Source organism: Tupaia chinensis, unplaced genomic scaffold, assembly GCF_000334495.1.
Source record: "Tupaia chinensis unplaced genomic scaffold, TupChi_1.0 Scaffold141165_1, whole genome shotgun sequence".
NCBI lineage: Eukaryota > Metazoa > Chordata > Mammalia > Scandentia > Tupaiidae > Tupaia > Tupaia belangeri.
This window is the reverse complement of record NW_006201028.1, coordinates 1,386,375-1,405,549: the sequence shown is the minus strand read 5'-3', so window position 1 is coordinate 1,405,549 and position 19,175 is coordinate 1,386,375. Positions and strand designations below refer to the sequence as shown.

Sequence of the window (19,175 nt, the reverse complement as noted above, 5' to 3'; positions counted from 1 at the left end):
GGCTCAGCAGGGCCGGCGGCGGAGGTTGAGCGGTGGGAGCCAGAGCTCGGGCCCAAGCGAGCCCGCGCCGCCGCGCTGAGGGCGGCGGCCGGGCGGAGAATAATGCACACTGGGTAAAAACACATTTATATACGAACCTCCGAGAAAATTTTCCAACAATTCCTTCGTCCGACCACCATGCACCAGGACAGGAAACAGCCGTCCGGCCCCCAGGCCCCGCAACTCGCATAGCGTGCTTGGGACCCGCCCCCAGCCTCCATTGGGCTACCATTACATCACTCACTGGACGTTTCCGGCTTCCTATTGGCCCAAATGTAGGCGTCGCTCACAGAAAACGCCTGAGCCCCGCCCCGACTCGTGACGCCATCATTGCCTGTCCTTACAGTCCCCGCGTGAGTGGCTTGCATAAAGACGGAATCAAACTCTTGTGTCTGACTGGTTGGTAGAACCGCTCATCCCAGATCGACACCGCCTCACTGACAAGTGAATTATGCCGATTCTGGGGCCCCACCGGGAGACGCCATTTTGTAGGGAGGGAGGGAGGCCGGTCCTCGTGATAACCCGGGAGGGAGAAGGGGTGACGGGCGCCATTTTCCCCACAGGGGCGAGGAGGTGGCCTTGGATCTCCCGGTGGGCTTGCCGGAGCGCGTCCTGGAGACCGGATGGGCTTTGCTTAATGATTGCCGATTGCCGTCTAACTGGGAGGGAATTCGAGGGGACTAGGAGGACGAGATGGGAGACCGGACGGCTCCCTGGGGGCTCAGTGCGGGCTGAGGCCCTGGGTTTTGGACCATGCTTTGCGTTCCTGAGAGCTGCCGTTGCTGGTGACTGCGCTTCCCCAGTCGCCGGGGGCATTACCAGCGCTGGGAGGGTGAGCCTTCCGCTCCTGCAGAAACTAGTGTGGGGCATTGGTCTTGGACTCCACTGGGAAACACTATGGATGCCTTTTTGCTTCCATGTAGTTTCGGCTCAAAATTTTAAGTCGCCTGTAAGGCCGTCGCTATGTGTATGTTCTAGACAATTTGTGTGTCCTTAACTAAAGGGAAGTAAAAAAAGGTGGGAAAGCGTTCAGTTGGTCTTCCTACAGTGCTAACAATGTGTACAGACTAGTTGCGGCGTTCATGGTGGTATTTATTGTTCTCAATGCAACACTTGTAAACCACCGAAATGCTACTGATTTCAGGAGGAGTGAGTATTCGTTTACTTTGGAAACCTAGCCTAGGAAAGATGAGACTAGGTGTGTAAAATTCAAAACTTGTTACATGGTTATGCCAGTGTGTAACTCATTTACCGAATAAGGAGTCGTAGAAATGAGACAAAGTTTGTTATGTCAGACCTGCCAGGTGAGTTACCCCGGTAGAATGTATGAAGAGTCTGGCCTGCTGTAACAAAACTGGGTCCTGCTTAGTAAATAGGGTAGAGCAGGATGATGTTTCATTTAATAAAATGGCAATTTTGAATGACTATAGGATGGACATGGGGAAAAGAAAGATGTTGAAATGTGTTGAGTTGCCATTGAGTCTACTTGAGTTTGCAATGTTGCCTTCTTTGGTTAGGGAGACTTTAACCAAGACCTAGTTTAGAATAATTGGTAACCAAACGGGATTTCAAGGATTTATTTGAGCTTTGTTTGAAAATTTTTTAAAAATTACTTTATCTTTATTTTTATTTTACTTTTAATTTGACCAGAGAGAGAGGGAAAGTGAGAAACCAAGCTACCAGGTCTGGGACTCAGACCGTTGTCAGCCATGCAGGAGTCCAGCACTTTTAACCACACGTGGCCTGTCAGCCCCCACATATTCTTTTAAAAGTTTTAAGTATTATAGTTATTACTTTGTAGGACCTTATAAGAAAAATGTGACATATAAATTTAGATTAGGTTAGTTAAAACAGGATTTCACTCATGTAAGTCTCCAACCCAATGTATAGATACTTTTTGTTAGAGTGAAGGCCTCAAATGAAAAACAACGGATTTTAATTTATTCTTTCTTTTTTTTTTTGAGAGGTTTTTGCTATAGGGCGAGTGCATTCGAGGCCTATAGACAGAGAGACAGACAGAAAGCGAGAAATCATCCCCCAGGGGGGATGGCCATGCGGCAATCCCTTCTCCGTTCTCCTCTCAGGATCTTGGGCACACACGCACATAGGCCTGGCGTGAGTTTAAGCCACCGGATCCAGGATTCGAACCACGGTCAGCTACGTGGGAGTCCAGCGTCATAGCCATTACGCTAACTGCTGGTCCCAATTTATTGTTTCTATACCTTTCAGTTGGTGCATTTGTATTTTGTAATCAGAAGTGGTTTTTAACCAATTAGAAATTTAGCTTTAGCTAATTCCACTGCCTCTAGGCTACTCATTGACAAGCTGTAATACAGAACCTCAAAAAGAATTTTTAAATCATCCTGTAATTATAAATTGCATTTACAGTACATCTGTGTATCCCGATAGCCTCCTGAGCTGTTTTAAGAGTTGAATGGCAGAGCAGGTGGTATGGTGGTTAAGGTAGACTCCCATGTGGAGTGCACTCCAGTTTAATATGAGTCCTGGACCCATCGGCTTGAAACTCAATCGTGTGTGTGTGTGTGTGTGTGTGTGTCCAAAAATCCTGAGATTAGAGAAGGGATCGCAGTGTGGCCATCCCTCCTGAGGGGTGATTTCTCACTTAATTTCCAGATTTTTCCCAGTTCACCTCCCCTCCTTTACATCTTACTATATCCTGTCAAATTATCACTTGAAAATGGTTCACCATTCAGTGCTAGTCCAGCCTCTTAAATACAGCTAGATTATCTCCCAAATTCTTAAACAAGAGTTAACATTTCTAGGCTAGTTCAAAAACTCACCATTATGTTTCTAAAACATTTCTTCAATAACTCAAAATTTCCTGGCAAATTGGTTGATTCTGGTATAATACAATTGATAGCAAAAGTACAATATGGGGGGATCAGCAGTTAGTGTAATGGCTATGTCGCTAGACTCCCACATAGTTGACTGAGGTTCCTGTCTGGGACCTGGTGGCTTAAAACTAATGCCGAGTGCGTGTGCGTGCGTGTCCAAGATCCTGAGAGGAGAAGGGATTGTGGTTTGGCCATCCCCCCTGGGGGGTGATTTCTGGCTTTCAGTCTCTCTGTCTGGCAAGCGTAGGGGCCCTATAGAAGAAACCTCTAAAAAAAAAAAAAAGTACAATATGGAGACCAGTACATAGCATCCCGTCTTTAGACTTTCACATAATCGACTGTGGTTCAAGGCCCAGTGACTTAAAAACTCATGTCTTATGCGTGTACTTATATGCCCGAGAGTCCAAGATACACCGAAGATTCCAAGAGGAGAAATGATTTCACTCTCTGTCTCGCTTAAGTGCACATGCCCTATAGCTAAGATCTAAGAATAAACATTTTTTTAAAAGTACAATTTGTATAGGAAAAAATGATGCATTAAACTTTTAGAACACATGATATCTGGGGAAAAAGGATTATAAATGAGTATATTAAATACTGTAATATATTTGAATGTGCATCATGGATTTGTAGATTTTTTTAAAAAGAATTTAAAGCGAAACCAGTGGCTTGTTCTCCATTTGTAGCTGTGGCTATTGATGTATCACTTGTCTCAGAATGTATTGGAGTTAAAACCATATATTTCACGATGTGATTGGGAGGATATATGTTAATGTAGGTGAACAGTGCTTAGTGGAGATACCCTTAAATACTTAATAAATGTTAGCCCAGCATCCCAGTTCTCACTTTACTGTTCATGGTTATGGTTCTTAAGCACTTTGAAACTCCTGTGAGATTCTGTTGAAAAATATACCAAAAAGCTTATAGATTAATAGATTTGGAACCCAGAGTTAAGAGTCCTTGATTTATATACAATAATCTTTTAATAAATCTGACTCAGCTTCCACACTAAAATTGTACACCATTTGAAATTCTGTTAAGGCTTAATTAGAACATGTGTTTTAAAAGTGTATGATTAGGGGACCAGCAGATGGCATAATGGTTGTCATTGGACTCCCACGGAGTCTACTGTGGTTTGAGTCCCACACTGGGTGCTTGTGCATGGATGCCCAAAATCCCAAAAGGAGAATGGAGAAGGGATTGTGGTGTGGCCATCTCCCTTAGGGGAGTGATTTTTCACTTTCTGTCTTCTGTCTCCAGCCAGAGCACATGGCCTATAGCAAAAATCTCTCAAAAAAAAAAAACAAAAAACCGTGTGTGTGTGTGTGTGTGTGTGTGTGTGTGTGTGTGTAGAGGCCAGCAGGCAGCAGGTGGCCTGGTGGTTGAAGTGCTGGACTCCCACATGGCAAACCATGGTTCAGGTCCCAGGTCCCAGACCTGGTGGCTTGCTTTCTCTCTCTCTCTCTGGTCAAAATAAAATAAGGAATCCAGCAGTTAGCATAATGGCTATGTCGCCGGACTCCCACATAGTCGACCGCGGTTCGCGTCCCGGACCAGGTGGCTTAAAACTCATGCCGGTTGCTTGTGCATGCGTGCCTAGGATCCCGAGAGGAGAATGGAGGAGAAGGGATTGTGGCATGACCATCCCCCCTGGGGGGTGATTTCTCGCTTTCTGTCTCTATGTCTCTCTCTGTCTGGCGAGCGCACACGCCCTATAGTGAAAATCTCTCCAAAAAAAAAAGAATAGAAAAATAAGTAAAATTAAATCTTTTAAAAAAATTGATTAGATTACATAGTGCTCTAATATAAATATTGAATACATACAGTCCCAGTATGTACATTGACGTAACTAGGTATAATTTTACTGTTAGTTTTGTTGGTGGCTAAATGTATAATTTCCCTCACTTTAAACTGACCTGTCGTAACCAGGAGGAATGCAGTTTTTCCATCTGACCATCTTGTGTGTGTATTTCTTAGGGCTTTCTATATGATTGTGAATGTAGGTTTACTTCCTTTCCAATCTGCCTTATTGTCCTGCTAGAACTTCATTTGCCATGTTGAATAGAAGTGGCAAAAGAGGGCACCCTTGTCTTGTTCTTCATCTTAGGGGAGTTTTAGTTGTACCATGAAATATACAAGTCATACATTGCTTAACAGGGATACATTCTGAGAAATGCATCATTAAGCAATTATTCATCCTTGTGTCAACATCGTAACTCTGCTTACTTAAACCTGGGTGGTATTACTGACTACATACCTAGGCTATACAGCCAATTTCTCCACTTTCTTTTTTTGGGGAAAGAATTGTTTACTCATTTAGTTAATTCCATTTGTTATCATTATTTTTCACTTTTACCAGAGAGAGACAGAAAGAGAAAGTGAGTAAGCAAACTGCTAGGTCTGGGACTTGAATCATGTTTGGCCATGTGGGAATCTAGCATGGTTAACCACTATGCCAGCTGCCGGCCCCTTTTCCACTTTCATGTAACAGTGCATCATTACCATGGTGCATGACTTGACTAGCTTTAGGATTTTGGTAGATGTCTTATGAGGTTGAGTTATTTCCTAGTTTATTTTAAAAGAAGCTTTAAAAGGCTGTTAAAAAGGAACATTTAAATATAGGGTTCAAATATTGAGTATAATGACATTTTCAGTATATATAGGAAAATGAAATCTATATATAAAGATGAATTATTGATTGTGCTTTAAAAAACCTGTAGAGAGGATGATTACTTCAAGCACATGTCTGCCTCCAGCCAGTGCACATGCCCTATAGCAAAAAATCTCAAAAAAAAGTGTTGGGGCCGGCAGGTGGCATGGTGGTTAGGGTGCTGGACTCCCACATGGTTCATCACGATTCAAGTTCTGAAGCTGGTAGCTTGCTTTCTCGTTCTCCTCATTCAAATCTTTTTTAAAAAAATAGTAACAATAATGATAAATAAAATTAAATAATTCTTTAACACACAAAAAAGAGTGTAGACTCCAGTAGGTGGCATGGTGTTTGAGGTGCTGGACTCCCACATGGCCAACTGTAGTTTGAGTCGCAGACCTGGCGACTTGCACACACACGAGCCTGGTGTGAATCTTAAGCCACCAGGCCCAGGACTCAAACTGCAGTCAACTGCATGGGAGTTCAGTGATGTAACCATTATGGCATTTACAGGTCTCAGTCATTAAAAACATTTTTTTTCAAAGAATTATTTAACTTTATTTTTTGAGAGATTTTTTGCTATAGGGCATGTGTGCTTGCCAGAAAGACAATAAGAGTTATTCTTCCCACAGTGCTCAAACCAAGGTAATGGAATGTAGGTAGGTACCTGGAACATTGCCAGCTTTTGATAAGTGTAGTCAGATGATTATCATATAAAACGAACCAATGCATGCAACTTGCTGTCTGGGCCCCTAAAGGACTAGGATGTGTATCTCATTGCTTCTGTTTTATTCGAAGGCGATATAGCTTGGACCCCGTGTAATACTACACATACAGGAATGAGGGGCATGACACTGGTTTACTTTAGCTAGCTGAGTTACAGCCTGAGTATAAAAGGTCTTTAGAGAAATGTACTATTTTTTCCTTGAAGTTTGACTTTTTTGGGGGTGGGGGGCTAGGGCAAGAGAGAGAGAAATTACTATGGGGGAGGGGAGCATGACTTAATCTTGGGTTTGCACATACACCTGCCTGGCCTGAGTTTCAAGTCAGGGTCTGGGGCTTAAAATGTGGTCAGCTACAGGGGAGTCCAGTGACGTGACCACTGTGCAATCTACCGGCCTGGAAGCATACTATTTAAGCTGTGATTATCAGTCTTTGGATCACCAGTTTAACTTCTCATGTTTAAGTTAGAGATCTTATTCTCTTTTTTCTTTTTTATGGGAGCGGTATTTGCTATAGGGTGCGTGCTCTCACCAGACAGACAGAGACAGAGAGAAAGCGAGAAATCACCCCCCAGGGGAGATGGCCACACCGCAATCCCTTCGCCTCCATTCTCCTCTTGGGATCTTGGGCACGCACGCACAGATGCCCAGCATGAGTTTTAAGCCACTAGGTGTGGGGCACGAACTGCAGTCGACTAAATGGGAGTCCAGCGACATAGCCATTACGCTAACTGCTGGTCCTGAGAGATTTATGCTCTTAAGGAAGGATCTTCTCTAGCCTGGTTGTCTGATGTAGGTAACTACCCTCTCTCCCAATAGATTATACTATCTCCAAGATCACTTTCTGTGTAAACTGACAAAATAACTTTTTTTCAAATTGACTAGAGGGAGAAAGGGAGCATGAGAAAACAAGCCTCCATGTCTGGGACTTGAACTGCAGTTGGCCATGTGGGAGTCCAGCACCTTAACCACCATGCTATCTGCTGGTCCCTAACATTTCTTTATCATGAACTGAAGTATGAAGTGCTACTGCCAAGGCTGGCCAACCTCACCAAGGGTAAAACCTGAATTAAGTAGGGATATTTAAATGGTCATAGATATCTTTACCAAAATTTAAATTATACATAACTGTTAGTTTTACAACTGGTTATATTTTCATTCGTATCATTTACTTCACAAGCATGGAATGACTATTATGCCATACCTGATACTGTTAAATCTTACCAAAGACATAGCTTAGTCATATTTTATTTTGATTGATTGATTGACTTGTGCTTTAGGATGTGTGCGCTCACTGGAGAGGCAGAAAACGAGGAATCATACCCCCCCCCCCAAGGGAGGATGACCTTGCTGCAATCCCTTCTCCATTTTCCTCTTGAAATCTTGAGCATGCATGCACACGCGCCCGGTGTGAATCTTAAGCTGCCAGGTTCAGGACTCAAACTGCACTCAACTGCATAGGACTTCAGTGATGTAACCATTATTATGGCACTTACTGGTCTCAGTCATTAAAAAAATTTTTTTTCAAAGAATTATTTTTTTGAGAGGTCTTTGCTATAGGGCACTTGCGTGTGCGCTCGCCAGAAAAACAGGGAACCAGCAGTTAGCGTAATGGCTATGTCGCTGGACTCTCATGTAGTCGACCGTGGTTTGTGTCCCGGACCGGGTGACTTAAAACTCAGGCCAGGCGCGTGTGCGTGCGTGCCCAAGATCCCAAGAGGAGAATGGAGAAGGGATTGCGGTGTGACCATCCCCCCTTGGGGGGTGATTTCTCGCTTTCTGTCTCTCTCTGTCCAGTGAGCGCATGCTCCCTATAGCAAATCTCTCTCTCAAAAAAAAAAACCACCAGAATGACAGAGAGAGACAAAGAGACAGAAAGCAAGAAATTACCCTCCCAGGGGGGATGGCCCTGCTGCAATCCCTTGTCCTCCATTCTCTCGGGATCTTGGGCATGCACGCACACACACCCGGCATGAGTTTAAGCCACCATGTCTGAGACTTGAACCACAGTCGATTACATGGGAGTCCAGTGATAGAGCTATTATGCCAACTGCTGCTCCCCTTAATTGTTTAAAAGAATTATGGGGGCTGGCAGGGAGTGAGGTGTTTAAAGGTACTGGACTCCCACATGGCCAACCGCAGTTCCAAGTGCCGGACCTGGGCTTGCTTTCTCGCTTTCCCTCTCTCTGATCTAACTGGAAACTAATAATAATAAAGATGAAAAGTAATTCTTTAAATTTTTAAAAATTATGTATCTATTTAATTCCATTTATTATTATTTTTTTAAAATGTGAGCAGAGAGAGACAGAGAAAGGGAGAAGGCAAGCTGCCAGGTCCGGGACTCAAACCTGCTGACCCCTTATTTATTTAAAACTGACCAGAGAGGGACACAGACAGAAGAGAGAGAAAGTAAGAAAGCAAGCTGCCAGGTCTGGAATTTGAATTGCAGTTGGCCATGTGGGAGCCCATCTCCCTTAACCACACCACCTACTGGCCCATGGCTTAGTCATATAATGAAAATGATTCTAAGCAAGGAATTATCCCATGGGAATGAAAAAAAGCATACAGCCACAGAGCAGTGACTAGACCACCACTGCTCTGTACTCTGGTATCTTCTAGAGGGGGGTATGGTAGTCACTATTTCTTAGGATGCATCACGATTTTATTATCTGTAGAGAAACTGATAGGTTTTTTTTTAAATGGCTTCAGGGCTAGCATGTGGAATGGTGAAGGTGCTGGACTCCCACGTGGCTGATTACAGTTCAAGTCCTGGATCTGGCAGCTTGAACATCACACAGGGTGCTTGAACATCACACAGGGTGCATGTGGTGTGTGCTCCAAATCCTGGGAGGAGGAGAGATTGCAGCGAAGCCACTGCCCCCCCCCCCCGGGGGGGGGGGGGGTTTCTCTTTTCCTCTCTGGTGAGCATGCATGCTAGATGGTAAAAACTAAAACAAAAAAATGCAGCTAATTATAAGAGTATTTTAAATACTTCCAGGGTTTTTTTTTTTTAAGAATTATTTTAAACTTTATTTAATTTGACCAGACCAGAGAGGGACAGAGTGAGAGAGAAAACAAGCAACCAGATCTGAAACTTAAACCACAGTTGGCCACATAGGAGTCCAGTGCCATAACCACCATCCCACTTTGAGAGGTTTCTAAAAGTCCTGCAACCTCATGAAGATCTGTGACCTAGGGCCAGCCCCATAACCTAGTAGTTAATGGAATCCCACATGAGCCGCTGTAGTTTGAAGCAGAGTGAAAAATACACCTTGTGCATGTGTGTTCTAAATCTTTACACACTGGCAAAATGGAGGGGAGAAGGGATTGTTGAGTGACCATGAGCCACTGGGTCATAGGAGTGCCTTCTCCCTCTTTGGCACAAGATATTTGATCAATGAGAAAATAATTTGATGTTTAGCTGAAAGAAATGTAAGAACTGAGGTGCATACATATTTGATGCATTAGAAACTAAGAGGAGGGGCCTAGCAGATGGCGTGGTAGATAAGGCATGGGACTCCCACATGGCCATCTGTAATTCAAGTCCCAGACCTGTTGGCTTGCTTGCTTAGTTTCTCTCTCTTTGGTGAATGCACACATATTGACAAGTAAAAATAATACTAAATAATTATGAAACTCAGCTGAGGCCAGCTAATGGCATGATGGTTAAGGCACCTGGATCCTACATGGCTAATAACAGTTCAACTTTGGACCCAGTGACTTAAATTCATTGGGAGTGTGTGCATGCAAACCCAGAATCCCAAAAAAAGAATGGAGAAAGGATTGCAGTGGGGACAATCCCACCTAGGGAATGCTTCACTTTCTTGGTCTCTTTGCTTCTCTCTGGAGAGGGCATGTCCCTAAGGTAAAAACAAAAACCCCAGGAATTAAGCACTCTTAATTATAGGCCCTAATAAAAAATTATAGCTGGAGATTAGTTTGCATTATATGACACAGGAGACAAACTTGTTCTCAAAGACATGCCAATAAATTTTCTTGAAACACAACCTCAGCAAAAGAGAATTTTCATACTGTGCGTGGGAATAACTAAAACCTTTATTAGATATGGTTTTCCAATAACAGTAATGTGAAAACTGGAATCATCAATTCAAAGAGCAGTGAAGTTTGAAATTTTAAAAAGTAGACTAGGTATCGGGACAAAAGATAAAGGAAGACGAGTAAGTTTCTTTAATACTATTCAATACCTCCCCTCTGTACACAATGTTGCATATATACAACTATTCCATTTTTATTGATTTTATATAATAGTGAAATTATAGCAACCTAGGGTATACAGTTGGTGTCCAACTTGGGGGGGAGTAGAAACACACTTGATTAACAGTTTTCACCCACACATTTTAGACAGACAATTTTTTCTTTTTTTTTTTTTTTTGCCAAGATTTTAGTAGTAAATTCATAAATATAGGAAATAATTTCACTCCTTCAGTGTTAAAATAGAAAACCAAACAGTGCCAACAGTAGTGGCTTAATTATTGGTATACAAGAAAAACACAACACCAAAGGGTTTTCGTAATTATGCATTTTAAATATTAATATGTTCATTTTTACAGTTATAAATTTTCTGTTTTAGACAACAGCATGTAATAGTCTTAAGTCCACTGAGATGTTGCTTTCAATTTGAAATAGTGTGTGTACATGTATATAAAAAAATAACCCAATGTATGATTCATCTGACAGATGTTTAAGATCAATAAAGGCTTATTTTTAGAACATGCAGTTAAGAGAGAGAAGCAAGCCAACTTCTCTTCACTGTCTCGTTGCCCACTTGTTTTTGCAGTGGTATCCACAGTGGTTTCTGGAGTGCCTTCAGCCTATCTAAGAGCAGATACCACAATCAACAAGAGGAGTAAAGGAGATGGGGAAAGGGAAGTGGGCAAGTGTTTTACGTGAAATTTCAAGTAGCATTTTGCACTCTTTCTAGGTACAGGATAAAAACAAGCCAATGAGCAAAAAAATATTTATAGTTAGGGGAAAGAACTGCAATTAAATCAAGACATAATAGCCGAATTAAGTTCTTTTAATAGATTGCATATATAGATGTTTAGCCATACTCTTAGATCAACTCTTTAAGAGTATAACTTTATGTCCAATTTACATGCTTCAGATATCATCTTTCTTATTTGTTACAGTAAGGTCTTGTATCCAAATACCCACTTGTACACTGAGAGCTTTAAGAAAAAACAGGACACAGAGGGAGTTGCCATTTTTAGCAGCAATGAAATATCACTAACCCCTTTTTACATACCGAATTCAAGTCACTATCAGAGGTGAGTGCACCACAAAGTCACCAGGTACAAAATTGCTAGTTCATTTTTAAATTAACAACTTGAAATTACCCTTGTTTCCCACCCCCCATTACATCCCTTCTTTTTTTATAAACAGCAAACATTTTGCTATTTTATACATAGGCTAGCAGGCTTGTTTCAATATGAAAGTGCTAATTCATTTACAGATTTTTTTAATCAGTTATGTAGTGCTACTATAAATGTCCAATAATCTACATAGGAACAATCTTGGATGAATGAAAATGAAGACTGAATAAGGTTATCAGATTACCTTATCTTATTTACATATAAAGGATACCCAATGGTGAGGAAGAGACAGAAATTGGACAAATACTCATAGGTGTAAAAATTACATCTACCTTTGAGCTTTATACTGTAAATGAGACATTTTAAATAGTCCTGTAGCCCATGCCTATTTTTTCCTCAGAAAAAGAAAAGCTGCCTTCATGACATCCCCTCTTGTTTCAGATTTCCACAGTGTCACTTGAAGCTTCAGAGTCAGATCTTACTTTCTTCAAAAAATAAAGAAAATACCCACTTAACCCCCCCACCCCCAATCCCTCTGGTTTCTTTTCCAGTGCCAGATTGCATGATCAGGTCCAACCTCCTTGGGGTTTTTGTCCATCTATTGATCAATTAGAATAGATAACATGAACCAGTTCTGGAACCACTACTAGGAGGAACACAAGCTCTTCACTACAATCACACAGCAGGAAAGAAAGTGGTAACTCAATTCATCCCTGGTGCCGGGCCTCCAAAATTGAAAGAACTTGGCACAACTGGAGCACTGAATTTGTATCCGCCATGCTTCTCAATCATTTTGGATTCTAAAAAACAAGTAAAATTTTAGTAAAGCATGCGAGAATCTTACTACTTGGGGGGATGGGGACAGAATTGACATTTTAATCCAATGGTATAACTACTATTAGTAGTCAGGAAGTGCCAAAGTCAGCCCTCCAAATGTATAGGGACAAAAGATCTCTCAGGTTGTATGCAGTAGACTTTAGCTAATTTTCATTTCCCATTATTGAGCAAAAAAATCTTTAAATACCCCATTGAGTCAAATACATGGGTAAGGTCCCATCTCTAAAAAGAACAAAATGTAATAAGTACAATGCACAGATCCAAAATGCTATAATTCAAAATGCTATGCCTTATTTATGAGGACAGTTCTCAGACTAATCAGTATTAAGCTAGTCTGACTAATGGTATTATGACATTGTAGAAAAAATGTTAGGCTGTGTATTATCTAAAATGTACTTTAAAAATGCAAACTGAAGTCTTTCAAGATTAAAAGGTCTGGGGCCCCCCAACCCCTCACCCCTTTAGAAGAGAGGGAGACAGATATTTCTGATAAGGTTTTACTGTGTCCCATTCTTCCTGCCCTGGCCTTCTAATCAGCCAGGACTACAACTGCACAGCATGTATAGGTTGACCCAAGAATGAAAGCTCTGCCTCGACATGACTTCTAGCCTTCTAAGCCTCCAAGCAGTGGAGCTACCTGTGTACCACCACAGTTGGGATTGGGATTTTCTCTACTTCTTAAAAAAAAAAAAAAGGTACTTCATCATTTAAAAAATTTAAATAAATCTTATACAACTTTTCTTCTATCAAACCATCACCATGAATGTAAACAGTCTTATCAAAGCTACTACAAACTGAAAATAGTCTTTTAACACTTAAAAATCAGTAAATTGATGCCAAAATCATAATTAGTTCTGTATTAAATCCCTCATATTAGAGTTAATTCTACCACCTGTAACAACTATATATACCTTTAATATAACTTAAGATCCTTTTTTATAAACTTCTAAAGCTATAAAAAAAAAATCACTAATTGCCTTAAAGAGAGGTTATAGTTGATGAACATACCATGGGCTGCTCGTCTTTGATCAGCCAGAGTTGCTATGTCCTGTAACTGTTTTCTTTGTTCTTCATTAAGACCATGAGTAAGAGCCTGATACCAGACAGGATTCCGATTCTGAATAGCTACCAAAAAAGGGGGGGAGGGGCATTAAAAAGAGGCCAGGTATTCCATTCTCTATAATCCACCACCATGCAATACTGAAATTCTGATCTATATTTATAATTTCCCAATAATTTTAAGGTTATCTTAAATTATTTCTGAAACAAAGATACAGAAATAAAAACTAATCACATATTTTTATGCCTAAGCATCTAATGTCTCATAATTCATATCTCTAGGAAATAAGATTTCAGAGCCTAAACCAGTCCTTAAACAATAATGAACTAGGGAGATTTTTAAGAACAAAATTAACTATAGTCAGAATTAGGCTGGTCCAAAAGCCTAGTGGTTAAAGGAGCTGGATCCCACATGGCTGATCATGGTTTGAATTCTGGCTCCAGCAGATTGAAAAACATGCTGTTGGTTTCTATGTATCCCCAGAAATAAAACAGGATAGAGAAATGGAGACGTGACTATAACATGACCATACCCCACTGTAGAATGCCTTCTCCCTAACCCCTTCTGCATATTCTCTTATAAAGCACAAGTGCCCTCTGGCAATTAAAAAATAAAAAAAATCAGAGAGCAAGCAGATGGTGTGGTTCTCTAGGTGCTAGATTCCCACATGGCTGACCACAGTTCCAAGTCCTGGGCTTGACTGCTCAAAAATCACAATGAGTGTGTATGCATGTGTGGCCAAAATTCCAAGAGAAGAGGGATCAGCAGTTCATGTAATGCATATGTCACTGGACTCCCATGTAGTTGACTGTGGTTTGAGTCCCGGACACAGTGCCTAAACTCTTGCCAGGCATGTGTGTATGCATGCCCAAGATCCCAAGAGGAGAATGGAGGAGAAGGGATTGCAGCGTGGCCATCCACACAAGGGGGTGATTTCTCGCTTTCTGTCTCTCTCTGTCTGTCTGGCGAGCGCACGCGCCCTATAGCAAAAACCTCTCCAAAAAAAGAGAAAAATCATGAGGAAAACATGCACTAAATTAGGTAATATATTTAATAGTGGCAAGTCTGACTGTGTACTTCTGTATTTTAATGAAGTAGCTAAATTCACATGTGTGGATGTGCAAGTGAGTTTTCTGTTCCATAAAAGAAATTCCTGCAGAGCAATGCGAAGAATATCAAATGGATTTCTTCCCGTACTAGGTTGCCAGTCATTTGATGTTAAAAAACCTGACATTCAGTTACATGCATGATTTTCTATGTCTCATTTATTATAACCACATGAGTCCTATATTAGAAATCATCCTTTAAGAATTGACATGTGTTGTTTTCAAAATACAAAGGTATAGACAGACATATAGCTAGTCAGTTCTTGCTGCCATGTAGCTCAGAAACCATCTCTGTGTTTATGTAACCTTGCATCAAAAACTGTTTTGACACAGGTATAGATGATAAAAAGCTTAGGTATACGCTATACATGGGCATAACTTAGGCATAGCATATATAGACCAAAAAGCTTTTGGTTATCCAAATTCCTGATGCTCAGGAATGATGAATAACAGAAGTTAAATTCTGAGAAAAGATTATCTCAAATATAGTGGCAATTTCATTTCTCAAGCCAGACAGTGAAACATACTTGTTACACCTTCCTAAAATTCACATAGTAAAGTAAATGGATAGTGAAAACCAAACTTGTTTGCTGCTAAGGGAGAGAAGTAAACCAGATCTTGAAAGACAAACATTGCATATCCCCACTCTATATATACACCAAATTTTTTTTTCTGGCAGAAATTGAAAGAGCCAAAATATGATAGTAGGAAGGGTAAGTATGAATATCTGAGTCTGTAGAGAAGGGGAATGGATGTTAGAGGGCAGATGGGAGAAGCAAAGGGAAGAAATACTTAACAGATCCAAAAATGTAAAATTCTATACTTAAAATGATGTACATACTAATATTCCTGATTTGACTGTCAAAACTATATAAATAGGTAATATGAGAAAAACAAAAAAACAGGTACCTGTATTCTGGAACCACATATAATGTAACACATTACAAGAGAAGCCTATACAGTCAAGTTAGGCATATGCTATACTTTAGCATATATAGTTCAAAAATATTTGGGTTAAATATGCTGTTTAAAGTGAAAATTTCAGTATGGCAAAGGAACTTATTTCATAAAACCAGACTGAACTGGTTAACACAGCACAGAACACAGAAAAAAAAAATCATGTGGTATTTCCTATTCTTATTTTTTTTTTTTTGGAGAGATTTTCACTGTAGGGCGCGTGCGCTCGCCAGACAGAGAGACATAGAGACAGAAAGTGAGAAATCACCCCCCAGGGGGGATGGTCACGCCGCAAACCCTTCTCCTCCATTCTCCTCTTGGGATCTTGGGCACGCACGCACACGCGCCCGGCGTGAGTTTTAAGCCACCGGGTCCGGGACACGAACCGCGGTCAACTACGTGGGAGTCCAGCGACACAGCCATTACGCCAACTGCTGGTTCCCGTATTCTTATTTTTTTTAAGCACATTTATTTTTGAGAGATTTTTGCTATAGGACACGTACACTTGCTAGAGACAAGACAGCCAAAAATCACCCCCAAGGGGGTACGGCCACACTGCAATCCCTTCTCCATTCTCCTCTCAGGATTATGGGCATGCACGCACATGCCCTTGGTGTAAACTTTAAGCCACTGGATCCAGGACTTGAACCATGGTTGACCATGTGGGAGTACAATGATATAACCATTGAGTCATCTGCTTACGCCTTTTTAGCTATTATTATTTTTTGGAGGGGGGGGGAGAGGTTTTCGCTACAGGGCGCATGTGCTCACCAGACAGAGAGAGACATGGAGACAGAAAGCGAGAACTCATCCCCCCGGGGGGATGGTCACGCTGCAATCCCTTCTCCCCCATTCTCCTCTCAGGATCTTGGGTATGCACGCACATGCCCCTGGTGTAAGCTTTAAACCACTGGGTCTGGGACACGAACCGCGGTTGACTACGTGGGAGTCCAGCAACATAGCCATTAGGCTAACTGCTGGTTCCCGCTATTATTATTTTTAATCTGACCAGAAGGAGACATGGAGAGAGAGAGGGAAAGTGGGAAAGCAAGTCACCATGTCCGGGACTAGGCCATGTAGGTGGGAGTCTAGCACCTTTACCACCGTGCCATTGGCTGGCCCCAAGACCCTATTTTTTTTTTTTTTAAAGACCCTATGTTTTAAGAGGTCACATCTCTCAGGAAAGTGTAGGTTTAGACAGGAAAATAAAAGACACAAATACATTAACAAACAAATAGATAAATATGTAAAGAATGATTGTCTTTGTAGAAACCTGGGAATCTGGGAAGTGGTCATGAATTGCTACTTGGTAACATTTTTGAATGATACTATTTTTTCTATAATGTGCATCTTTCAAAATTGCAAACTAAATAATAGAATGAGGAAAGAGCATTCAGAAACTTGTATGGAAACATTAAAAATAACTTTGGCTACTTTGCCTAACTTTTTCTAGTCTGGGTTTGATATCCCCTAAATCCTCTTTAAGGAGCAGACACAATGAAATATTTATTTCTTACACTGAAATGGATCTAGATGTAAATAATTGACTTACTTTGAAATATAGCTTTAAATATCTGATACTCATCAACAGGGTTATCTTCATCATCAATGATTGTGGAATAGCCTTCTAGAGCAGTCTCCTCAGCATCATCTTCTTCCCAGTCTTCATCATCTCCATCTTCTCCTGCTTGCTTAGCAAGAATCTCCAAATATTCTTGCCCATCTTCATCAATATCATCTTCATCACTCCCCAGTTCCTCTGCCAAGCCATAAAATAGGGACTTTTGTAACACTGAATTTACTTTGTTACTCACCAGTGATTATCTTCTCAATGACTGTCAGTGAGTTAAAAGACACAAGTGAATAAATTCAAGGAAGAGAATTGGTGTTTAACAATACCAAATCCACAATATTAAAAAAAATAAATCCTTAAAGTCCAAAAAACTTATTCATGACTTCTAAATGTCAGAGGTTTGATGATGGGTTGTTTTTTAAGAGATTAAGTTTTTGGAGACCAGCAGGTGGCGTGGTGGTTAAGGTGCTAGACACATTCACGTGGTCAACAACAGTTCAAGTCTTGGACCTGGTGGCTTGCTTTCTCACTTTCCCTCTTGCTCTCTGGTCAAATTAAAATGAATGAATGAATAAATAAATAACAATTAAAATAAATAAATAAAAGGGCATTGTAAAAAAAAAAAAAGAGAGAGATTCAGCTTTTGGTATTCTTTGGATTTTACAATATATCAAACCAAGTATCAGGGACCAGCAGTTAGCGTAATGGCTGTTGCTGGACTCCCATGTAGTTGACAGACCCGGTGGCTTCAAACTCACGCCGGGCACGTGTGCATGCATGCCCAAGATCTCGAGAGGAAAATGGAGGAGAAGGGCTTGCGATGTGGCCATCACCCCTGGGTGGTGATTTCTTGCTTTCTATCTCTCTGTCTCTGTCTGTCTGGCGAGCGCACGCGCCCTGTAGCAAAAACATCTCCAAAAAACAAAAAACAAATAAAACAAACCAGGTATCAATATCAAAATAATACATCTTACATTAAACCCACACTCACTGACGTTTTATGACATTTTAAGAAAGATGGCTAAGCTAATAAATATTTTTTAAAAAAATGGCATTAGATATCCTGTTTTGAAACCATTGCAATAACCGTTTTTTATAAAAAGGAATTATTCATTTATTTAATTCCATTTGTTGTTATTATTTTTTAACTTGACCAGAGACAGAGAGAGAGAAAGGGAAAGCAAGCAAGAAAGGGAAAGCGAGAAAGAAAAGGAAAGAGAGAATGCAACTCGCCAGGTACAGCACTCCAACTGTGGTCTGCCATGTGGGAATCCACTGCCTTTAACCACCATGCCACCTACTAGCCCTGATAATTTCTCTTAATATGTTATCAATCTGTGTGTGTGTTTAAATTGATAAAGATATGTGCTTGTCAGAGAGAGACACACAGAGACAGGTTATCACGCACATCGAGGTGCATGGTAACTCCACATTCCCTTCTGTCTAGATTTGGAGAATGTATGCACAAGCATCCAGCACATTTTTTCAAGCTACGAGGGCTGAGATTTGAATCATGGTTAGCCTTATGGGATCCAACACCCTTAACTATTAGGTAACAGGGCAGGCCCTCAATTTATACACTTATAGTTTATGTTTAATTGATGAAATATATTAGCCAGGGATATGAACTTTGAGAGGAAGGGTGATAGTGTCAGAACAGTGGCAAAAAAGCATCTCCCTTGGAAAATTATACCACAGTTTATTTTCATACACCGCTCCCTCCTTTCAGGATTTTGGGCAGGTACACAGACATGCTTAGTGTGTTTCCCAAGCCACCAAATCCAGAACTTGAATCATTCAATCAGCCATAGTGGGATCTAGCTAACATAAAACACCATGGGATGGCCCCATACTTAACTTTCCAAATTAACAGATGACAGATGTTTCCAATATGTCCAACCAACATTAAAAAATCATGAACCTACAGCTAATCTGGGGTAATGGGCAAGGTGCTGGACTCCCATATGGCATACCATGGTTAGAATCCTGGACCTGGAAGCTTGAAACTCCTACTGGGCACATGTGCGTGAGTGCCTAAAATTC

At 40.9% G+C, this 19,175-nt stretch overlaps 2 protein-coding genes across 2 annotated transcripts in view; both read right to left on the bottom strand.

Annotated features, from left to right (window-relative positions):
- ZNF143 (zinc finger protein 143) overlaps positions 1 to 229 on the bottom strand; it is a gene marked incomplete in the record, with an annotated part of 82,390 nt that extends 82,161 nt beyond the window's left edge. Inside the window, 1 exon segment of the mRNA XM_027766106.1 lies at positions 138 to 229. Within this exon segment, the coding sequence (XP_027621907.1) occupies positions 138 to 229 (92 nt within the window).
- A 10,074-nt stretch (positions 230 to 10,303) lies between these two features.
- IPO7 (importin 7) overlaps positions 10,304 to 19,175 on the bottom strand; it is a 75,415-nt gene continuing 66,543 nt past the window's right edge. The window contains exons 23-25 of the mRNA XM_006162926.3: positions 17,112 to 17,318; positions 13,445 to 13,561; positions 10,304 to 12,399 (exon numbers count right to left, since the gene is read on the bottom strand). Coding sequence (XP_006162988.1) covers positions 12,302 to 12,399; positions 13,445 to 13,561; positions 17,112 to 17,318 — 422 coding nt within the window. The 3' untranslated portion in view covers positions 10,304 to 12,301. The remainder of the gene's footprint in view (positions 12,400 to 13,444; positions 13,562 to 17,111; positions 17,319 to 19,175) is intronic.